The 23,698-nt window shown below is 37.4% G+C and overlaps 1 protein-coding gene across 4 annotated transcripts in view; it reads right to left on the bottom strand.

The window, feature by feature from the left end:
• LOC109068374 (disks large homolog 5-like) overlaps positions 1–23,698 on the bottom strand; it is a 49,296-nt gene that overhangs the window by 2,407 nt on the left and 23,191 nt on the right. For 2 of the 4 annotated variants that reach the window (XM_042768605.1, XM_042768606.1), the window contains exons 10-31: positions 23,549–23,674; positions 22,596–22,728; positions 21,467–21,594; positions 21,182–21,357; positions 20,962–21,065; positions 18,036–18,128; positions 15,978–16,853; positions 14,837–14,957; positions 13,622–13,766; positions 11,838–11,962; positions 11,670–11,759; positions 9,989–10,157; positions 8,067–8,229; positions 7,389–7,522; positions 7,132–7,296; positions 6,257–6,440; positions 5,807–5,955; positions 4,985–5,155; positions 4,009–4,205; positions 3,769–3,912; positions 2,968–3,095; positions 2,599–2,708 (exon numbers count right to left, since the gene is read on the bottom strand). In XM_042768605.1, coding sequence (XP_042624539.1) covers positions 2,599–2,708; positions 2,968–3,095; positions 3,769–3,912; positions 4,009–4,205; positions 4,985–5,155; positions 5,807–5,955; positions 6,257–6,440; positions 7,132–7,296; positions 7,389–7,522; positions 8,067–8,229; positions 9,989–10,157; positions 11,670–11,759; positions 11,838–11,962; positions 13,622–13,766; positions 14,837–14,957; positions 15,978–16,853; positions 18,036–18,128; positions 20,962–21,065; positions 21,182–21,357; positions 21,467–21,594; positions 22,596–22,728; positions 23,549–23,674 — 3,831 coding nt within the window. The remainder of the gene's footprint in view (positions 1–2,598; positions 2,709–2,967; positions 3,096–3,768; positions 3,913–4,008; positions 4,206–4,984; positions 5,156–5,806; positions 5,956–6,256; positions 6,441–7,131; positions 7,297–7,388; positions 7,523–8,066; positions 8,230–9,988; positions 10,158–11,669; positions 11,760–11,837; positions 11,963–13,621; positions 13,767–14,836; positions 14,958–15,977; positions 16,854–18,035; positions 18,129–20,961; positions 21,066–21,181; positions 21,358–21,466; positions 21,595–22,595; positions 22,729–23,548; positions 23,675–23,698) is intronic. The other 2 variants (XM_042768608.1, XR_006161473.1) reach the window with 2 other exon arrangements.

Here is a 23,698-nt window from a genome sequence, read left to right as displayed (position 1 = left end):
TTACATTTACTTATTTACCTATTAAATTAAAATTAATAGGAAAAATGTGTATGTATGTATGTATGTATGTATGTATATATACATATATATATACACACATATATATATATATATATATATATATATATATATAGATATATATATATATATATATATATATACACACATATGTATATATACATATACACACATATGTATATATACATATACACACATATGTATATATACATACATATAATATATTATATACATATACATATATACGTATATGTATACACATATATACGTATATGTATGTATATATATACGTATATGTATATATATATATATATATGTACACACACGTATATATGTATATATATATATATACACGTATATATATATATATATATATATATATATATATATATATATATATATATATATATATATATATATATATATATATATATATATATATACATATACATATATGTATATATGTATATTATATATATATATATATATATACACATATATGTATACATATATATATATATATACATATATATACATATATATATATAGTACAGACCAAAAGTTTGGAAACATTACTATTTTTAAGGTTTTTGAAAGAAGTTTCTTCTGCTCATCAAGCCTGCATTTATTTGATCAAAAATACAGAAAAAAAAATGTAATATTGTGATATATTATTACAATTTAAAATAATTGTTTTTAAATGTATTACACTTTAAATTATCATTTATTTCTGTGATGCAAAGCTGAATTTTTAGGATCATTATCACATGATCCTTTAGAAATCATTCTAATATGATGATTCATTATCAAAGCTGGAGACAGTTCTGCTGCTTAATATTTTTTCAGAACATGTGATACTTTTTTAGGATACTTTGATGAATAAAAAGTAAAAAAAAAAAAAAAGAAAAGAAGCTATGTTTTTAAAATATAAATATTTTGTAATAACAATATACACTACTGGTCAGTAATTTGGGGTCAGTAATTTTATTTTCTTTCTTTTTTTTTTAAATAAAATCAATAATCAGCAAGGATGTGTTAAATTGATAAAAAGTGATAGTAAAGAAAATATATTATTAGAATTTTTTTTTTTTTTTTTTTTTGAATAAATGCAGTTCTTTTTAACCTTTTATTCATCAAATATATTAGACAGCAGAACTGTTTCCAACACTCATAATAAATCAGAATATTAGAATGATTTCTAAATGATCATGTGATAGACTGGATGTTACGTGTGACACTGAAGGCTGGAGTAATGATGCTGAAAATTCAGCTTTGCATCACAGGAATAAATTATTTTTTTTTTAAAGTATATTCAAATAGAAAACTATTATTTTAAGTTGTAATAATATTTCACAATATTACTGTTTTTTCTGTATTGTTGATCAAATAAATGCAGGCTTGATGAGCAGAAGAGACTTCTTTCAAAAACATTAAAAATAGTAATATTTCCAAACTTTTGACCTGCACTGTATATATATATATATATATATATATATATATGCATATATATATATATATATATATATATATATATATATATATATATATATATATATATACACACATACATATACACACACATTTTTTTTTTTTTGTATTAAAGTCATGTTAATATTTAATACTTGCTTTATTTTAAACTGGTCCAGAATCCTGGCAAACATATCACGAATATTTAATATACCAACCAGCCGTGTTGTATGTGTATGTGAGTTTTCATAGACAGCCTTTCTGAATTCCAGGAAATGCAAGAGCCTATGAAGTCTTCGTAAATGACGTGATGTCATGATCCTGAGTGCTAATGAGAGCAGGACTGATTAACTCGGGTTGCCTTTATATTAATAGGTGCTAGTCAGCAGGTCAAAGACGACCTGTATTAATCCCCACAGTGATCGAGTGCAGGCTTGATTTTCTAATGCTTCTGGGACATCACCAATTTAAAAATCTCTGTTGGGATGACTTTGCACCATTAGCGCTCTGACAACTCTACACAAAAGCGCTGAAGAGACCTAAAGGCACAGTTATGCAGTGCTGTCAGGAGAATAAAGCTGGGATTTATTGTCCTTTTAAGTCTCGCACCTCTTGAGAGCTGTCAGTACAGTATGCTGTGAACCCGTGATATGCATATTAACAGACTACAGTCGGCTTTAATTTTCCTCACATTTTCCTGATAAACTGGGAAGGGGGTCTCACAAAGCGGTCTTCAGCAGACAACCTTGAGCAAGTGTGAAGGAGAGAGACACAGACAGAAAAGAGGGAAGCGGCTGCCTATGTATATCTTGCCCTATATCTGTGGAACGTTACGGCAAAAGTGAGCCAAGATATTCATGCATTTAACAGCAAGTCAAACGCAGCCTACACAGTAAAACTGCTCTCCATTTCCCAAATGTCTCCGGGACCCTGAGGGAGCGCACAGGAACTTCTTGGCGTACAAATGTTTCAGGAGGGCCTTAAACAGAGAGTGTATGTGTGTGTGTGTGTGTGTGTGTGTGTGTGTGTGTGTGTGTTTGGACGGGTCCCACAAGGACACCCAAGAGCTCAGCTGGCTCTCTAACTCTTATGAAGAGAGATGTGGACACTTACTTTATCTGCTTTGCATTTTTGTAGCGAATGAAAATGACGATTGGGTAAATGTGAACGCTGTGAAGCCGTTCGATAGCGTGAGGTGCAATGTCAAGCAAACAGTGACAGTCCTACGAGAGAGAACGACACAGCACAGAACAGGTCTGAGTCATGTTACACATATACAGCATGAGCGACTGCAAACAGAGAAACAAGAGCTTGCTGACAGCAATCCTGCAAGCACAATCAACAAACATGAGCCTTAGCTCTTGATACTAATCGAATTAAAAGATATTTATCAGGTTTTAGCTTATTATTAAGGGCCATAGTATCTCAAATGAACATCATAAAAAATGCACTGAGATGCGGTCAGCAGAGGTGTGGACAAACCTTGTCTGTGGTCTCCTTGATGGAGGCAACAGTAGTCACATCAAAATGACCACTCCTCCGTTTGTAGTCGATGAAGAGAAAGTCTTTCACTCCGCGCTCGATGGCCTGCTGGGAAGCCTTCATCACCTCTGGATGAGCAGAACAAACAAAGGTCAGCACACTCATATTCAACACTATCATTAGTGAATTTTCCAGTTTCTAGATATCGATTTTGTTACCACAGCAAAAACTAATATGCATTTTAACATTGTCCTTTAGAAAGTTAAATATTAACATAAATATTAACAAATTCAAATAAAATGACAGCTTGTACTAAGTCTATTTAATTAAGTGAACATGAAGTTTTCTCCAAATAACTATTCAGAAAAATATTTTTTATTAGTTTTAGATAATTACAACATTGCAAAAGTCAAGTGTTGTTATATAATTTATTGTTTTAGTAATGATCCTTCAAAGAAGTACATTAGTATGAGAGTATTTGATAATGCTGTTGTCTATAAATGACTGTGTTGTCTATTACAGAAAATCCTAAGAAAACGGCAAAATTGGCTCATAGAGTTATTGTATAGATTATCTTTGTAGCTGTAGTAAACATCAGCGATCGTCTGGCCAACTAAAATGCTTTTTAAATTGCTTTCATACACTGAAAAAACGAGTTATATTGATATCTGTATTTTGAGGGTGGCGTCAGTCAGATACAAGTACTGATGAATCTCAATGCCATCAAGCATAAATTGTTCATTTCAACAGAGATCATTTTAACGGAGATTACACTGCAGTTAAAAACTAGTGGACAATTACCAAGCACAGATCTGTTGAATTTCTCGGGGGATTCTTTGACCAGCATGTCTTTAACCGGATCCACCAGCGGGCCGAGGATCAGCACCGGTCTGGGAGACGTGCAGTCGATCTTCTGCACTCTCTGATAGGCCAGACTTACAAAATCTGTCCACATCCCGAATAAACAAACAGGGTCAACATCAATCTCATCAAAATGCTAATTTCAGCAGCTCTGCATTATGGGAAACTGGAGAGTCTCACCATCTAAGAATGGAATAGAGTCTGTGCTGATTGCGTCCAAGGCTACGACATCTTTCCCATCTTTGGAGCTGCTCCGCTTGTGCTTCTGTTTCCTGCGGAAGAAGGATCTGCGCGCGGCTGCGGAGAGGGTCTTACTGGAGCCCGTCTCGTCCTTCAGTTCTGTCATACTGTGTCTGCGGTAGAACTCCTGATCCATCCTACAGCAGAACAGTCCAGGTTACACAACTGCAGTCGTCTGTATGTTTTCATACGGTTACCTCCTGTTATTCAGTTCATTTAAAAACTAGCCATAACCTATGCATGCATGCATTATTTTAAGCACATGAATTCAGTTGCATCAAGTTGCTTCTAACTAGTGGTTGAATGAAATCAGAAACCTGGTATGTGGCAATGTATACAGAATACATTTTAATGACTGCAATTTGTACTCAAGATTTCTGAAATTAAACACTTACTTTAAACATTACCATATATTCACATATTACTCATGGAAATTAATAAAATATAAAATTATATAATAATAACAAAAATCAGCCAAGTGGGAACGGGGAAAAAGGGTGTCTTATGTTCACCAATCATTTGTTTATTTATTAATTATGCAGTTAAAGAATAATATTGTAAAATATAATTATAATTTAAACTAACTAACTGTTTTCCATTTTAATATATTTAAGAATGTATTTTATTCCTGTGAGGGCACTGCTGAATTTTCAGCATCATTACTTCAGATATCTTTCTAATTAAGGTGATTTGGTGCTCAAGAAACATTTCTTCTTTTTATTAATATTTGAAAACTGCTGTGCTGTGTAATGAAGCATACGAAGTGTGGAAGTTTCTTTTTTTTTTTTTTTTTAGTTTGAAGAAATTCATTTATCTAAAATAGAATATTTTATAACATTATGCCTTTACAGTCAAAAAAGTACTAATTAAAATAAAAGTATTAATAATATGATGCTTTCTAAAGGATGTGACTAACATATATTTGCTAGGGATCTGGCCTCTTTGAATTTTTTGTGCATTTTCATCAAGTTGCCAGGCCATCCAGGTGCCGAAGTTGCCATTTGGTAGGGTGTCATCCACATAGAGGATGTCGTCTTTCTTAAAAGAGAGGTCGAGCTCAGTCTCAGCCACTCGGTCATAAAGCGCTCTGGAAAAGAAAGAGGACATGAATAATTCAACAGGTGACAGCATTATACAAACACAGGAAAAGACTGCGACATCTGCAAGAATGAGGTAATACGAGACAAATGAAAAGAGTACAGAAGACAAAGACAAATAAAGGAAGGAAAGAACGAATGAAAAATTCAGGAAGAGGCCGGGACAGAGCCAATGCTTTATCCCTGGCCACTCATAACTCCTCATCCCTGCTCATTCATGACATGTGGATTGATGGAGATTATTTACTGCCCGTGACATCATGGGAGCAAACAGCTGCGGGCCACAGGATTTTTTTTGCAAAGACAAACACTGCTATTTCTGAACAGCCCTCTTCCATTATTCTTTTTCCACCGCGCAGACACAATGCATCTCTGTCTCGAACCATCTAATTACCACAGCTAGGATTATAGAACACAAATTATGGAGATTTGGTGATACAGTCTTCACCGCCAGATACAATATCTCACCCTCCGTCTTAAACATAATTAAAGAGATTAAGGGAGTCCCACTACAGCAGTTTTCTCACGTATCTATATTTAGAGCAGCACACACAAGGCCCAAACACTGGCTTTGGTTCTAGGGAAGCGGTAAGTGGTCATGAATGGTGATGTATGTCAATGCAGATGGGACCATGCTGTACCTGATATAGAATCCATCTCCAGGAGTGTCCTTCACCTGGTTGAACTCATCCAGACGATGCTGGACTCTGAACGTCACTGTTTCCCCAGGCTTCAGCATTTCCAGGTACGCCTCCTCCACAGTTTTATTCTTCATGCTAACTGAGCCATACTGGATGAACAAAGAACAACAGAAAGGGCGCAATCATATTTAGTTTAAATATCCAGTCTCAAAAATGTAAATCACTGTAAATTAATGATATAGAATGAAAACTATATAGCATGGAAAGCAATATCATAATGTTCAGCTTGAAAGTCTAACTGCACCAGTGCCAATGTTCAGATGCTTCCGGAAACCTGTTTGTCTTGACTTGATTGTAACAAACTCAAAAAGGAAGTAATTCTTGTTTGTCTTACAAAGAACTGCTGTCTCACCATTTCTTTTCACACTAGTCCCCTAAAAGCACTTTTACCTCAAGTATCACGTCTCCAGGAACAAGACTGTCCGCTCCTCTGGCAGGACTGTCCTCTTCCAGCCTCTCCACAAAGATCCCCCGCAGGTTTCCTCCACACAGCTGAATGCCCAGCTCCCCCTGAGTCTTCCTCACCGTTACCAGGCGAGGCTCCGGGACTTTCTTGGAACTCTCAGAAGACATCCTGACATTCAAAGCGGAAACAGTCTGGTCACCCAAAGTAATGGATTTCGTGTTGTGTTACCCTGGCATTTCCAACAGGTAAGCTGCATATTTATGCTTGCTTTGAGAAGAGGTTCAACATCCTTCCAAGAGAAGGCATTCCAAAGAATGCTTTGCAACAAGCTCAGTGTAAAAATGCATCCAAGATGGTGGAATAAGTATGAGTTGATTATAAATTAGCTTTTCAATAAAAAAGTACCTATATATATATATATATATATATGTATATATATATACACACAGTATATTATATATATATATATATGTATATATATATACACACAGTATATTATATATATATATATATATAAATAAATGTATCCAATATATGTGTGCAATTTTTATAAATATACTAGAGTATCAAAAAATTAGCTTAGTAACACGTTAAAGTCAGTATTATTTAATGAAAAATCTCTTTTCTCTAAATGCATGTTTTAATCTTGGTGTATGTTTCAATCATGCATGCATTTCATTTTCCCATCAATGTGAAAATTAAAAAACCTCTTTGAATTTCTGTCTTTGTAGAGCGTTCCAAATCTGTCATTTATGTGATTACATTCAGTCAGAATGCTGTCTTAAAATCCATCTGCTGATGAATCTGCTATCTAGGCAGTAGACCGCAGGGCATTTCACTGCATGTATTTGAGCAGCACCTGATGAAGCTGTTGGGACTGGTGGTGGGTGTCGTCTGTTTGGAGGACGGGGTGAGCGTGCCTTCATCCTGTTCACTCAGGGTGTCTATGGTGGAGTGGTTATCTGGGGTGGCAGCTCCACTGCCCTTCGGGGTGGACTGAGTGCTCACTGGGTCCAAGCGGGAACTATGGAATAACATGGCCAAGAATAAACCAACCCTGCTTTGCGATCAAACCTGCATTCACCGGAGTTAAATGAAATGGGAAAAGGGCTGTACCTGGAGCGAGAGTGGTTGCCGAGCTGACACATGTGTGGGTTGTACTGGGCCATAATCGTGATGGTGTCATACTGCTGACCAATGATGAGCCGTGCTTGCTGCTCGGTGGCATTGCGCAGGTTTATCCCATTATACTGAGAGAAAGAAACAAAAATCTATTTGAGTTGCACGATGCATATTAATAGTTGACATGGCATAAAAAGGCATAAAAGAAAAATTTTAAAAGTAAAATTGCATAATAAAATTGAATGTAAAAAGTTCATAAAATTGCATAGAATAAAAAAAATGCATAAAATAAGTGAATAAAATGGCATAAAATAAAAAATATGTGTATAAAATTGCATATAATAAAAGCGCATAAAATAAAATTATATAATCAAAATAAAACTAAACAAAAGAAATTTAGAAATTAGAAATTTCAAATTAAACATGTAATATGTCCTGGGGAGTGATGGTCCTCAATATGAAGTGTGAAATATAGAAACATTGTGGATGGAAACACCATTTAAATATGTGTCACCCTCTAATTTGGCTGTATTTTAAAATAATGACTGGTCATCAATTTAAATTTGCCTTGTAAATAATGTAAATAAGGCAAGTACCAAAAAAAAAAAATTCAAAAATTTCCTATCCTTTTCTCTCAAAGCCCATTTGGGTTATTGGTGCGCTAATTCTAACCTCCAGTAGCTGGTCTCCATACTCCAGTCCAGCCTGGTGTGCGATGCTGCCCCCGGTAACCTTGGAGACAAAGATTCCTCCATTCTCTCCACTCACGATGGAGATGCCGAGAGGCTCCGCCCCTTTGTGCACAATGACATTCCGAGGCTCCTCCAAGTACGGCCTGCCAGAACGATAAATGAGGGTGAGTTTCAAGATCAGAGATAATCAACAGCCGAGCTAGAAGTTGGTCTGCAGGGCTTTAACCAGGGTAGATGCTGAAATACTGCAACAGAGGAGAACCATGCAGGTGGGTGTACAGCAAGAGACATTTACTGAACGGGCAGTTTGAAGGACTAACTGCCACACAGGCACACAAACAGGACAGAAAGCGGAGTAAGTGTGCATACAGGACTTCAATAAAAAAAACCAGAAGGTCAAACATTTATTCCCCAACCTAAATATTTAAATATGCATGTACAAATGCCTGATTTACCACCCAAACAAGTAAAACCATGCTTTAACATAACAGCTCCAAGTCCAGACAAAACACCAACACTTTAAAGTACACAAGATTTCAAAACAGACCTCTGTAACCCTGAGTAAAGAAACTAAAGCTACTGTAAGTGATGATAACCTTCTTGCTATCATCTACCAGACAGAAACTGGTTTGATTTCTCTTATTTCAGAGATACCTGTCATTTCACACATGGTGATAATTCCTTATAGCAGCTTAACACTGCCCTTAGCATTTGTGATAGATAGATAGATAGATAGATAGACAGACAGACAGACAGACAGAGGAAAATCTGGATCTTTTCAGGACGAGAGCAGCCAAACTTGACATGCAAATCATAAATGTCTCTCCAAAACCTTAAGCACTTAAGTACACATTTACTCCAAAAACACCTAAACCTGCTCTGCACAGATTTAACATTCATGGTGAATCTCTTGCTGAGCATGTTAATCAAAAAAAGTAAATTAGAAGCAGCAGGAAACCCAATAACACCCAATTAAACTCCACTTGAAGGAAAATGTTGACAGAGATTTATAAACCTGATCCCCTCCATGTAGTCGTATTAAAGGGATAGTTCACACAAAAAGGTTTCATTAAAAACATCCTCGTTTGTCTTTCAAAGAAATTAAGTCTTGGTTTGGAATGACATGAAGTTGAGTAAGTTTTGAGCAAACCATATAAATACAACAAACTAACTAGGGGCTCACAAAACAACATTTTCATAACTGGCCTTTGGGTTGCCTGAACAGCTAGTTGACTAATCAGTAAGAGTCATCATGAACTGCCATCTTACTTTGGTAATGCAGCATTTCCATGTGGTAAATATACTTCTTGTAGCACCACTAACACAAAGCCTGGGCTGTATGCTAACACAACACAGAGAAGCAGGGATTTCTACAGCCAACCACTTGGAGCAAACAAGTACACTTGTCAGGCATTCCCTGCGGGTCACTGGCAGGGAACAAACCTCAAGCTTCTGAGAGAGGAGAACCTAGGCCTAGCAGCCAGAGGGGTTCTCAGAAAGGATCTGTTATGGTACAGAGATCTGAAAGATTCAGAGAAGCAAAGAAGAGAGGAGAAAAACAGATTGTGAAAGAGAGAGACACACAAGGGACTCTGGAGGAAGACAAATATGTCGAGAAGAATTGTAATAAATACATAAGAACAACTGGAATGAACGAGTGACCTAGTTTAAAAAAGTCGATCTGAATTTAATATGACGGTGCAGATTAAAATAAGTTCTCATGCAGTGAGCGACGGTGACAATATGAACGACTGATCCTTCAACATACATTATTTTATATTCGTGCACAGTCCAATTATTGGAGTCAGATAAAGGGCTTCTGAGCTGTATGTGGATAAGAGCGAGCTGTTGCTTGGCAACCTGATGAAGGGGCTGTGCGCAGCAGGAAGGACCTGAGTGTACCTGTCTTTTCTCCGCTCTCCCGTGGGTACGGGGCTGACGGAGATCCTGGGCAGGGTGGAGATGGAGCTCTGAGACTGGCTGGAGGCGAACGAGGACGTCTCCAGATTGAGAGGAGACAGGGGTGGCGTGATGAGACTGGGACTGCTGCATTCTGAATGAGACAGGGACCCTGATGAACACCACAGAGAAGCAACAGTCAGCATGGGTTCGACAGTGACAATAAGAAGCTATTTTGACAACAATCCATATATATCTCTATATTTATGCATTTGCCATCATGGCCAGTTAGACTCACAATGTTTACTGTAAGTAATATAGAGCAAAAATGTATTTAAAAATAACATACAATATAACAATACATAGTAAAACACAGCAATATTCTCATACAGACACTACAGTTTCTTATGAAAATAATACAGTAAAGCCATTTATAATGATGACAAATAAATGCTATTCTTTCGAACTCTCAAAAAATCTTAAATATAATCTTAAATATAAAAATATAATCACAGTTTCCACAAAAGTATTAATTAATACAACTGTTTTCAACATTGATTATAATAGGTAATGTTTCTTGAGCAGCAAATCAGCATTTCTGAAGGATCGTGTGACACTGGAGTAATGATGATGAAAATTCAAGGGAATAAATTACATTTTAATATCACAATTTATATACAGTAATATAATTCATAATATTACTGTTTTAAGTATTTTAAGTAAACTAAGTGTAGCCTTGGTGAGTCTAAGAGACTTCTTTCAAATCCATAAAAAAAAAAAAAAAAAAAAAAAAAAAAAAGGTACCGAACCCAAAATTTTGAATGATTATGAAAAGGGCCACACAGGGACATTCCTGAATGCCAATTTTGCTACTGAGGTTTAAATCAGAAACTGATTTAGCTATTGAAAGACCTCAGTCTTAACACTCTCATACTCGCATATCGAGAAACAAGAAATAAGGGCAAAATTAGTTGAATGGCACTCTTTATAGATTAATGGATGAATAAAACATTAAAATCATCAAGATTTTCACAAGGCCGATCTTTGCGAATTTTAAAATCACAAAAAAAGGGATCACACAAACACCATGAATATACATTATATTGATCTGTTCTTGTACAAAAAAAAACTTTGGGATAAAGGACAGTCCACTTCCAGTACTTTGTCTATATTTGAAGCTGAACGTGAACAGAAACGTAGATTTTATGTCTGAACCACTATTAGTTCCAGAAAGAAAACCTCTTTTATATGCACACTTCTAAGTGCAGACTCTTTGCCTCAGGTTATTTATTCAGGCTTCCAATATTTCAGTGTACACAAATGTCAGGCTTGTTTGCGCAAAGTGTTCTCTACTTGACATGTTTTACTTGATTAGGCTTAGTCTGACATTTTAACTACAGTACATGTAGCATATTGCTGCTACTGGTGGTTATTTAGCTTTACATACTTCAGTATGGAGGAAAACACTGGATTTAAAAACTCTAAATACACAGATTTCAGAAAGATGTAAAAAATAACTAAATTTAAACACACAGAAGTCAGGTGACAATGTAGCATTCTACTTGAAACATTTATTATAGTATGAAGCCTACAGTCTATAATACATAATACGTAGAAAAGAGTAAGTTAATATTCCAGTTCAACCATAACCAAGATCAGTTCAGATTTATGAGTGGAGGCTCACCTCTTTCTGAGCCCAGCATTGAGCGAGGATAGCGTGGTGTGGAGGGAATCTTTATCCTTTCAGTGCGATACTGCAAATTATTTGATGAGCCTTCAGGAAACAAAAGGGAGAAAATAAACACACACTATGGAGATCAGATGATATATTTGATTAAAGACAGAGACTGACCGAGTCTAGCGCTGGACGGCAGGGAGTTGGTGCCGTGTGAGGCCCGGCTGCTCCGGGACGAGTCCGAGTACTCTGTGGAGCGTTTCTGGCTTAGGTCCAGACTCAGATGCCCTTGATGCTGAGGACTGAGATGGAGAGAAGAAAACACACCAGATCAGCAAACACTCATCATGGGGTGAAGGAACAATTATTCTCCTGACAAAGTAAATAATTACCCTGTTTATGACCTACAGCGACTACCTGTACTTAGCACAACATAATGAAAAGTTTGATGACATCATTAACTGCAATACCTCACATTTCGGACGCACTTGTTCGGCATTAAAGTGATACCTTCCAGGGTAAGAAATTAATGGGCTTGGGGCAAAAATGCCACTAAAATTAAATGAAAGGTGCTGATTGCAGCAATCCATTTAGATATGGTTATTTTGCATCTAAGATTTCATTTGCATTTTATTTTTATGGTGTGAGTGTATGAATGCAATGGCTGATCAGAAGCAGTCACCGGTGAAGAAGAAATCCTTGTTTTGTTTTTCCTGCTACTAAGATAACCAATGTGACGTCCTCGTTTTCTAATGCATAAAATGCAATAAACTAATTCAGAAACAGTTCCTAATAATGCTTTGTAATATCTAATATCGAAGTTCTGCCCTGTAATGAATTCCTTTTTTTATCATTTATTATATAGGCAATTTCAGTATATTAAGCAATTGTCATGTAAATCTATGTACAGTATGCCACCTTTGAGCAGCATTAAACAATCTGTGTAAATAACCCGCTATGTCGGATGCAGCTTCTGTTCAACATTTGGAGTGTAAAGGTTACTTTTGATGCCTTCATTGGTCTATATTCTGATTGACTGAAGTTGCTTAAAGGGCTCCTATTATGCTCTTTTACAAGGTCTTGATTTTGTTTTGGGGGTGTACTGGAACAGGCTAACATACTAGGCTGTATGAAAAACATATTTTTCATTATTACAACACCTCTCTCCCCAGTCTGGCATGAACGGCTGGAATAGTTCCTGCATCAAATGAAGGCCCACCTTCTGAAATATGAAATGCGCTGTGATTGGTTAGCTGTGCCAGTCTGTGCTGTGATTGGTTAGCTGGGAGAGTGTGTGTTGTGATTGACAGCACTCGGCGCCTGGTAGAGAAATGTCATGCCCCTTACCATAGCCGCCTGCTGTGAGCTTCAGTGTAAATATTGTGTCAAAATCAAATCAATTTAAGCGTGATTAAAAACCCAGATGATTGTAACCACTCTAAGTTCATCTGCATTGGGAAAGCTAGCGTGTCTCAGACATAGTGATAACACTCGTTGCCTTCTCTTGTGCAGCTCAACCAGATCTCGTCCCGTTCGTCCATGTGTGTGATATCACAAATCCCAGGAAATATGTGTTGTAGTCCAAACGAGTCGTTCGCTGTAGTTTTTGAAAAGTGATTTCTGTTAAGTAAAATATGTCCTTTTGAACTGGACTTTGAGCTTTGTAACTTTGCAGATCTTTTTTATGCTCAAACAGCAACATTACAGACTAACTAAAGTTGAAAAAGTGAAAAAGAATAATAGCACCCCTTTAAATTTAAGTATTTGACATAAGACAACACTGATACATTTAAGAAGGTAAAACAAATGCCTGGAAATCAAACCCAGGGGGCAAATATTGGAAATGGAATGGAAAAAGTGGATACTGCCACAGAGTTGCCATATTTGATGGAGGTAGAGTCTTCAGTGGAAGTACAGTATATGTGTGTAAGTGTTGTAATCTCAGTGGGGAACTGTGGTACCTGGGGTGTGTGTGCTGCTGATTGATCTGGTTGGAGACAGTAGGGCAGTTGTTAGTGTGAACTCTGTGACTGCGCACCATGTAAACGGGGTTCTTCATAACGGCCGTTACTGCAGAGCAGGGGGACAGTCCTCGATGTGCTGAGTCTGAAGTTTAAACACAACACGCACATAATAACCTATAAAACACTTCAATGAGAAATACACACTGCCTGCTGAAAACACATAAACTTTCATTTATGCCTCTATTATTGTGGCTACTGCTCTCCTCACACGGTAAAAGATGTTAGTCAAAACTGTGAGAAAGTAGAGTATTTTAAAGAAGAGTATTTTTGGAATATATGGCTAATTGAAAGGTCCGAAACTTTTGCCATAACGCCAACCCCTAACTTGTGCAACAAGAGTGAAAACAGTACATCAGTAAAGCTCAACCAGTTTGTATAAAACATTACTTGTTTTCCTGTCATGCTGTAGAAAGTGTCCAAATTTAAGGAACCATTTTTGAAATGTGAGGAAAATCATCCAGTAACAAATACTTTTTTTTAACGAATATGCTACTCATGTTGGATTATAATACAATTTAGCATATTTTATATTTCCCATAACAAAAGACATGACAATTGTGCCATTGATGTTTTAAAAACTACATGGGGCACCAAGTGTGTGTATTGATGTCACTCTTTGGCTTTTGCTTGTCTTCAGAACTGAGTTCCACTGGTAAAGCAGCTGCTCTGGGCGACAGATGAGCAGACGGCGGGGAAGCTCGGAAGGCAGCCATCGCGGCCAAAGCTTGAATATTCAAATCAAGTAAAAATAGACCTCATTATCACACAAACCCCAAGTGAACTGTATAGATACGTGACAGAGGCATCAAGCAGCACCCAGAGTGGTTTGTCCTGTTTCCACAAAAATCTACAGTCCTGACAATGAGCTTTACTGAGCCCTGCATTTTCATACAAAGCAATAGCATGAAAATTCAAAGATGAAAATTATAAATGGGTTTCATTCCGTAAATCAACAAGCTCGCTGAACCATATTCTACATGATTATCATAAATGAGCAATTCAATTATCCATGACTGAGTTCATCATAAAGATGAACTGTGCTCTACAGAGCAGATGCAGACAGAGAGAGAGAGTAGGAAGAGTGTTGTTAAAGAGATAAATTGAAATGCACCATGGGTGACTCGGGCTCTGGTTAGGGCAGGTTTAACTCACTGGGAGGCAGGGTTCCATTATAGGCTGTAGGCACAAAACCCATGCTGTGTCTGTGAGGCCGATTAGGAGAAGAACACATCGTCTCCCTCTGCTCCACAGAGTCACCATCATTTGAATAACTCTGCCAAACACATGCACACAGAGCATTAGATAAGCATACAATTCTGGAATAACTGGTAGAATGATTTTTCATTCTTCAAATGATATTCAAAATCTTTATGTATTTCCTCTGAAAATGGTTAAAAACTATACTCTGACCACTGTAGCAAGTTTATTTGAAATTTTCAACATGTAGCACAGTTAAAAAAAAAGTCTTTACAACTAAAATGAAGAATGATATATATATATATATATAATATATATATATATATATATATATATATATATATATATATATGTGTGTGTGTGTGTGTGTGTGTGTGTGTGGGTGTGTGTGTGTGTGTGTGTGTGTTTTAATCAGATAAATGTCTTAGTGAACATAAGAGAGCATGCCATTATGTTTTGGCATACATTTTTAATAAATCCCCAACTTTTGAAGCATGTAAAATTCCATGTAAAGAATATAAATATTTTGAAGTGATAAATCATATTCTGAATCACATTTTGAATTCCATTAACTAATCGCCAAAGTGATTCATTGAACAGTTTGAATCAATTTAGAATATTTTCAGGTTTAAAATCTTTGACCTCTCAAATATCTTCGTCTCAGTGTCTCATATGAGCGTACTGCCACAGTCTTTAACAAACTTCAGAAAATGGCATTTATGTTATTAGGAAATCCAAATATTTTTTAAAACGGTTAGTAATATATGATGATAAATTATATATGACAACGAATAAATCTAAATAATAACTTAATACATATATTAAGACAATGTTTATCATATTAAATTCTGTACTTTAGTAATATAATATATAATATTAATGAATACATAAATAATACTAGATTATATTACTATAATTATCAAATGAATATAATAGAACATTCACTAAGCTAATGTTCTACATATCATCAGGAGACGTGCATCAGCATTTCTAATGTTCTCTCCCGGTGCAGTGGGAGATCAATCTCAGGCTGCGAGGCTAATTAAAGCAGGCAGGACGGCTGGCTGTGTCAAGCCCAGCGGATCTATAAATTCACCTGGAAGCTCTGGAGAAGAATGGTCTGAGGAGTCATCCTTCGCCTGAGCGCCGGGGCAGATTTGGGCCTAGGACGCTTCACTTCCTGTTCCTCCAGCCGCATCCGACCGATGTCCTCCTCGCAGGACTTCCTGGAGCTCAAGACCTTGCCCTCGTGCCCCGCCTCTGTGAAGTACAGGTTCCCGTTGCGGTCCTCCTGCTTGGGTTCATGGACAGACATGGTGGTGATGGTGGACTCTGAGGCGGAGCTGCCCTGATGTTTGTGCTTGAACTTGAAGGAGTCGCTACGTGTGGGCGGGGTCGGGGGTGTCGGGGCGGAGTCCGCTTTCAAAGGTTGAGGCAAATGGTAATCCGTCTTCGATAGCGTGTCTGGCCTTTTGAAGGTTTCGGCATCAATGGGCTTTCTTTGCTTGGGCGACCTGTAGATGGAGAGTTGCGCCGGGCTGTCAGTTGTCATGGCAACACCCATCACCATTTTAGGCCAAGTGCCGCCACTGTGTTGCTTCTCCAGGCTGGTTTCCAGGGTAACGCATTCAGGGCCGACTGACTCCGAGCGGGTGTAGCGGACCTCCTGAAAGGCACTGCCGCTGTAGCGGGCCGGTCCCAGCTCTGAAGCGGGTCGGAGAGTGCTAGGGTGCAGGGTGGAGATCGGGAAGACCTTCCTCTCAGAATAACCGCTCTCCTCCAACTCAGTCCTGGTCTTTCTTCTCTCACCGCCCGTGTCCCCGCTGTAAATGTCTGTCTGAGTGGAGCTGTTGTGTTTGAGGTTTCTGATGTTTCGTGAATGGATATCCGACAGGTGGATTCTGCCATTGGATTTCTCGGCCTCCCTCAGGCTCTCAAAGATGTTCTGCCCCGACGTGCTCTGGGGAAAAAACTGTTAATGGACAGGTTCAGCATGACTGGCATAAATAAAAGAACACAACATCAATAAAACAAACATTCAGAGGTACATAAACTACCGTTCGAGTGGCCTATTTCAGTGGCTACCCAAGTAAGTTTGAGATTAGTTTGAATAAACAGTTTTTTCAAGTTGAAGAAGATGGATTGGTTTTTAGTGGTCATTAATTTGATGAAATGAAGTCACTCTCCCTGTAACACTTGTTCCAAATTAAAATACTTCACAGTGAAAGCATTTTAGAGATGAAATTGCATGGCTTTCGCTGCTAATTATTAATAATATTAATTTTATATGAATTGTATATCATATACTTAATGCATTACATGCAAGCAATTATAATTTGACAACTGATATTAAATTTTTAACTTCAATTGCACTTTGTGAACATATAGAAATTATTAATTTAATTTAGCCTATTTACTAAGAGTAAGATATTTTCTTTCAGCTGCCCTCTCATACTTAAACAGCACTGGTGAAGTTTTATTCCTGTCTTGTCTTGTCAATGCATTTAAATTCATGTTTTTTTTTTGTTGTATTTTTGTTTTTTTAATAAAACAAAATTTCTTCAGCAGAGAAGCGCATTTCGGTGAACCTGATCTAAACCGGGTTGGATTTGTTCAGTTTTGTCAACTCTAAAGCTACTCCAAAACTCAGAGTTTGTTCAACTAGCTTCATGTAACAGGCCACAGGTCTTTTAGGGTTCATTTAATCCACTAAATAAAAGCTCCACCCCACATCATGCTCTTCATGTTTATTTTTTAATGAGGGTGTTTGGAAATCCACAACGTTACTTAAAGTTATAAAATGCTGTGTTTATGATTTCAGAGTACCTTGTGTAACTATTATTGAGAAATGATCCCTATATTAAAATCTGTTTAAAACCATTCAAACACAAAAGTTATGGTTAGTTAGCTTAAGAAAGCACTGATTTACAGAGGTTTTTAGCAAAGGCTCAACTGATTACTGAAGATGAACTGCAGAACAAATACAAACTAGCCAATTTTCCAAACTTGACTTCCTCAGTAACGTCTCAGAGCTGGTATTCCAACTCCGACACAGCTGTCTCAAACACGACTTGGAATAAATGTCACGGCAGCACCTTGGCATGTGGTAATGAGAGCGGCACACACACTCATACAGCAATGAGAGAACAATCACCTTCATGAGCGAGAGAGAGAGCGAGTCCCTGCCGCCCCTCAGCAGAGCCTCACATTCACTCAGAGATTTGTTATCCAGAGCGATCCCATTTATCTAGGGAGAGAGAAATTTAGGTCAGCGCTTCACCAAAGAAAAGTGCCAGCAGACTTTTCATTCCTATTTTCAAACCCAGAAATGACTTCGGAAACTTGAGAATAGAGACAAAGAGACGCCTGGTGAATGAAAGGATGGCGCACTTTTAAGATCTCCACTTCAGATAAATCCTTCCATCTTTTTAAACGTAAAGAAATAGTTCTGTCAAGGTTTACTTCACCCTCAAGATGGTGAAGAATCGTACCGGCCATTTAATGAAACTAAAAGGAGACTCAACCATATTAAAGGGGTCATATGATGCGATTTAAACGTTTCCTTTCTCTTTGGAGTGTTACAAGCTCTTGGTGCATAAAGAAGATCTGTAAAGTTGCAAAGACTAAAGTCTCAAATCCAGAGATATTCTTTATAAAAGTTAAGAGTCAACCACATTCCCCTAAAACGGCTCGTTCTAACATGCCCCCACATCTCTACATCACTATGTGGAAAGATTTGCATAACACCACCCAGATGTTCACCCAAAGAAAGGCGGCGTAACTTTTATTCTCTCTGTTGCAGCCGCTGCCATGTTGTGAAGACGCTATGTGTTTCGTTGTGAAAGCGAAGCTACTTTGTTTGGCCTTCCAAAAGAGGACACGACTAGAAATCAGTGGTTAAGTTGTATTTACAACACTGTTCCAGAACCCAAATATTCAGATGTGTTCTCTGCATTTTATGGAGGATGAGGACTGTTTCCTGAACCAGTAGCCTGCAATGCGTCTGTGGCACAAAGGCTGTTTCTATAAAGTTGGACAGTTCAAACTTTGCAAGGACAGTCTGGTGCTTCTGACTCACAGCCTGTAAGTACATTTTTTATACTTAAATAATTTACCACTGATGATTCAAACGCGAGTTTTGAGCAGTGTAGAGTAGGCCTGTTGTTTCTAAGATCACAAATGCAGACATGGTTTTATGTTTACTCAGCGCGATACGCAACGTGTAAAAAGACAGTATAAGTCATTATAATCAGTAAGTATGTCCCCACTGGATTCAACAAATGCCTCGTTTGTAATGGGTTTTATTGGGTTTGTCTCGTCTAGTGATGTCCGGATCGCAAACCAATCTTTCTATTTAACCGGATCTTCTAAATGAACCAGTCGTACCAGTTCACCAAATTGAACTGAATTGTTTGAAATGGTTTGAGTCTCCAGTACGCATTAATCCACAAATTACTTAAATGATTCGGCTTATAAACGTGCCTGACACTCCCTCTGACACAAAATAAACCAATATCCAGAGTTATTCAGTTACTCCTAACAGTACATTGACTGAACTGCTAAAAGAAAGCGATGATTGGATGTGCACGAGCAGAGCAGCTGGACTGAGTCTCGTCCCGCTGGGAGACGGCATCACAGTATGGTAAGGATTACATTTCCGTCACACGCTTGAGGCATTCGGCCAATCACAAAGCACTGGATAGCTGGCCAATCAGAGCACACCTCGCTTTTCAGAACGATGAGCTTTGTAAAAATCGACACGTTTCAGATAGGCGGGGCAGAAAGAGGAGAAACAATAATATACATTATGTGGAAAATAATGTTTTTTGAACCTTAAACCACATAAACATTGCATTACACCAAATACACCAAATAATGTTATTTTTAGCAACGTCATATGACCCCTTTAAAACGTCAAAAAAGCGGTCCATACTGCTTCAGGTTTTTCAATTCATCCAATAGTTTCATAGGAAGAACATCCCAAACTATTGAAAATAGATCTCAAAACAAATATAGTGATATTAGACATTTTTGATGGCAATGTCACACAAGAACCAAATTGTCCAATTTCTATTGCCATTTATGTGATCTTGTAGTCCATTAACCTTAAATTTGAGTCTGTTCCAGTTTTGTTACTGTTGACTAAAACTATTTAAAAAGCATTCTTCTAAACTGGAAAAAAGCTTAAAAAAATAATTTGAATATTAGATGAAAAACTTCGAAAATTCGAAAATGCTCGGTTGCTAAATTAAATACGTTTAAGTTTAAGTACTAACATTACTGAATGAAACAAAGGCAAAAACTAAAACATAAATCCATTAAAACGGTTAATAAATGACTAAAAATTAAATTAAAAAGCAAACTGAAAACAAAAATCAAAGCTAATTGAATTAAACTAACACTGAAAAGCAACATTGGTCTGTTTCTCACATTAAGCTATCATATGGCTTCAGAAGACTTTCATGATGCTCCTTTTGGTGTTTTTGTCATTTTGAAGTTTACAAGTCTCAGTCCCCATTTACTTCCATTATATGGAAAAAGGCAAACATTCTTCAACTTCCTTTATTTCTCTTCTTATGCTTGTGACAAGCCATGTGAGTTTAGAAACATATGAGTGCAAGTAATCATTAAGTAATTAATTGAGCAAGTAATTCAATCAAATGAAAGAATCTTCTATGCCTTTATTGATAAGAACCAGCCAAAGCAGCACTACTGACAATATCAGAGCCAAAAGGTTCCAGATATCTTCTACAGAATATCTAGCATAGAGTCAAAAGTAACACCTGATCCGCTCTCAGGATTAACATCTGTGTTACTTATCACCAGAGTAGCAGCTATCGCTTAGCACATCACCTGTCTTATACTCATCAACTCCATTTAAGGAGAGGAGTGGATTTGATTGGCAGTGCATCTAATGAGCCCCCATGCATTTAAGATAAGTAACTGGATTAAAAATCTGCTTCATTTAGGAGGTTGTAATGAGAGGTAAGGTCAGACTTTTATAAGAGCAAATCGAATCCTTGACCGCTGCGATCTTCCATCAATTTGAGGAAGGATCGCATGACTGCTTGATGTCTTACGGCAATCAGACGGTCTCCGATGGTAAGAGATCCCTCTCTGGCAGCTGGGCTGCCCGGTGCGATAGCGGCCACGTATACGCCACCCTCAAGAGTGATACCAGCGTCTGGGAGGGTGCACAGCAAAACCAAGGGTCATTAATAAGAAAACAAGGGAAATTAACCACATAAATGGTAAAATGAGTCAGAAAAATACGTGGGATGTTGCAAAAGTAAGTGATACCTTTGTGTCCAATGAGATTAATGTGGACAGGAGTAACCAGTCTTCCTCCTAAAGATTTCCTCCTTCGAATGACCATATTGATCAGCCCTCCTCCATTAAGTACGGCTTTGATGACCTGCTTCCTGTCTTTGTTAGTCAGGTCCACATCATTTATCTTCAGTAGCCAATCATTTACCCTATTGATAGAGACGCACGGCTGGTCAGGACAAAACTATGAGCAGGGAAACGAGCATAAAATCATTCCAGAGGCCATTATCTGAAAAAACACTCAATGTCTGAATCCACCTCAATCTTCCATCCGCGATACTTCCTTTGTCCACTCTGGTCACAAATATCCCACAATCCCCTGGTAAATATGGATCATTCACTCCCTCTGCGATATCAAACCCCATTGCCTTCAAATCCATGTCATCCTGTTGGGAAGATAATGACGGAGAGACTGATGAGACCTCTCCAAACAGAGGTAGACAATTAGAAAAACAAACTCAAAGGTCAAATGTTCTGAATGAGCATCCTGGAAGCATGAAGGTAAATTTAAGACCTTTTTAAGAACAAGTAAAGAAAATTTAAGGAATACAATGTGTTGCTTAATTCTAACACATCTCCATTACTTTTGCTTGAATAGCTTTGCTCCCTACCACTACAATATGAATATAACTTTTACCTTACCTTCTGTTGAAATTGCAAAAAAAGTGATGTTTTTCTTCAGTAATTTTGGCTGGTTTTCTAGTGCAAATGTCGAAAGATTTTTCAATCAAGATACATTTACTTGAGAAGCAAAACTACAAAAAACAGAAGCCTTGTTTTTCTTTTGAGAAACTGATCTAAATGAAGTGAGTTTATCATTAAAAAAGAACAAATATCTGCATGGGCTCAAAAAAATCAATTCAATTCAAAGATAAGACAAGTTTCCATAACCCAATGAAAGATATTTGTTCCAGTTTTAAACAAACTCAGTTATGTTAAGTTTGTAAGAAAACAAGACTTCCTATCTTCAATTTGCAACTCTAGTAAATCTATCTCAACATAAGGATGTTTAAATATTTGTATTGGAAAATGACAAAAATGCTGAAGATGATATAAATTTTTCACAATGCATGCAACATTTAATTAACATTTATCACGAAATTAAGACTTTCTACTCTGATTTAAGACCTTTTGCTCCTTACTTTGTGAAAGGGCGACCTGCAGATCTTTTTAAATCCTGCAGAAACCCTTTAAAAAGTATCCTTATGGGTTAAGTTTAGGTTACATGTAATTACTACAGTATGCACAAAATATGTACATGCAGAACAGGACTATAAAATAAAGAGTTATATAGATATATTAATACTTTTTCAAGCCTGAAAACCTTCATATAAATATTCCCAGATATTTCTGACACCTGTACTGCTTTGGATTTTTGTATTCTTACCCGATCCTTCTCAAACTCCACCACCTCCGTCTCCCATTCTAATGAGTCTGTGTCTATGGCTGAATCATGGGAGCTGTGAGCCATTAACTGGCAAAAACGCGCCTCCTTCTCCAACTGGCTCTCCATCTTCTCCCTTTATTGGTAGAGAGAGCACAAAACAAGACGGATCATTTTTCTCGCTCATCTCTCCAAACAGTCCCCAAAATGTCAACAGTGTCAACAGTCTTTGTGAAGAGCATCTCTCTTTGTTCGAAGAGCTGCTGATGCTAAGACTGGGATAACCTCTGTCTTACAAGCCTTCTGGATGATATGGGCTGGCATCAGGGCATTTTTTGCCACAGTTTGTGCAATCTGTAACACCTGTGCTAGATGGAGATGTTATAAAAGCGGCATCAAGGTCAAACCTTAAATTTGGGTAGAAAAAAAAAACAGGATCAAGTAGTTGGGGAATACTGGCAAACTGTCACTAAGATTCATAGACTCAGAGAGAGGAAAGCCTGGAGGGCATCAGTGACATAAAAAAAACTTAAGAAAAGTCTTCTGCAAGAGGGTGGGGGTGCTCTGGAGTTTTGAGGTGAATGCACTAACCACTAGGGGGCGTCTGAAGCAGGAATCAATTCAATCTTCTATGTGCAAGATATTATTGCTGTGAATTAAATTACAATAAACATGCCAATGTGAATTTAATTTATTGCATTACTATTATTAATATTATTATTATTTGCATTTACAAGTTATTATGGCTACAAACTTGGAAAAATTACAACGAACATTCCATAAAGTAAAATTCTGAAATTTCATTCCATTTCAACACTGACTCCTAAAATACTATAAAGTTATTTTGGCCCTTTGGATTGTTCAGAACTTTGTGAGAATAAAATTAAGAAACCTGTAACAACTGTTGAATAACTGACTGAAAGATTGTGAGAGAAGCAGAACTAAACAGTGTTTACTTGAGCTCTTTAAGTTCCCTGGCCGCATCGTTCCGCTGTTTCCTCATGTCGTCAAGGTTACGCAGGGCATCAGCCAGATCGCTGACGGCACGGTCTCTCTCTCTGCGCAGGTTATCACACAAAGTCCTGCCAAAACACAACAAAGACATG

The sequence above is a fragment of the Cyprinus carpio genome, chromosome A13 (assembly GCF_018340385.1).
Source record: "Cyprinus carpio isolate SPL01 chromosome A13, ASM1834038v1, whole genome shotgun sequence".
Lineage (NCBI taxonomy): Eukaryota > Metazoa > Chordata > Actinopteri > Cypriniformes > Cyprinidae > Cyprinus > Cyprinus carpio.
The sequence above is the reverse complement of the archived record's forward strand: the minus strand, read 5'-3'. Positions and strand labels throughout refer to the sequence as shown.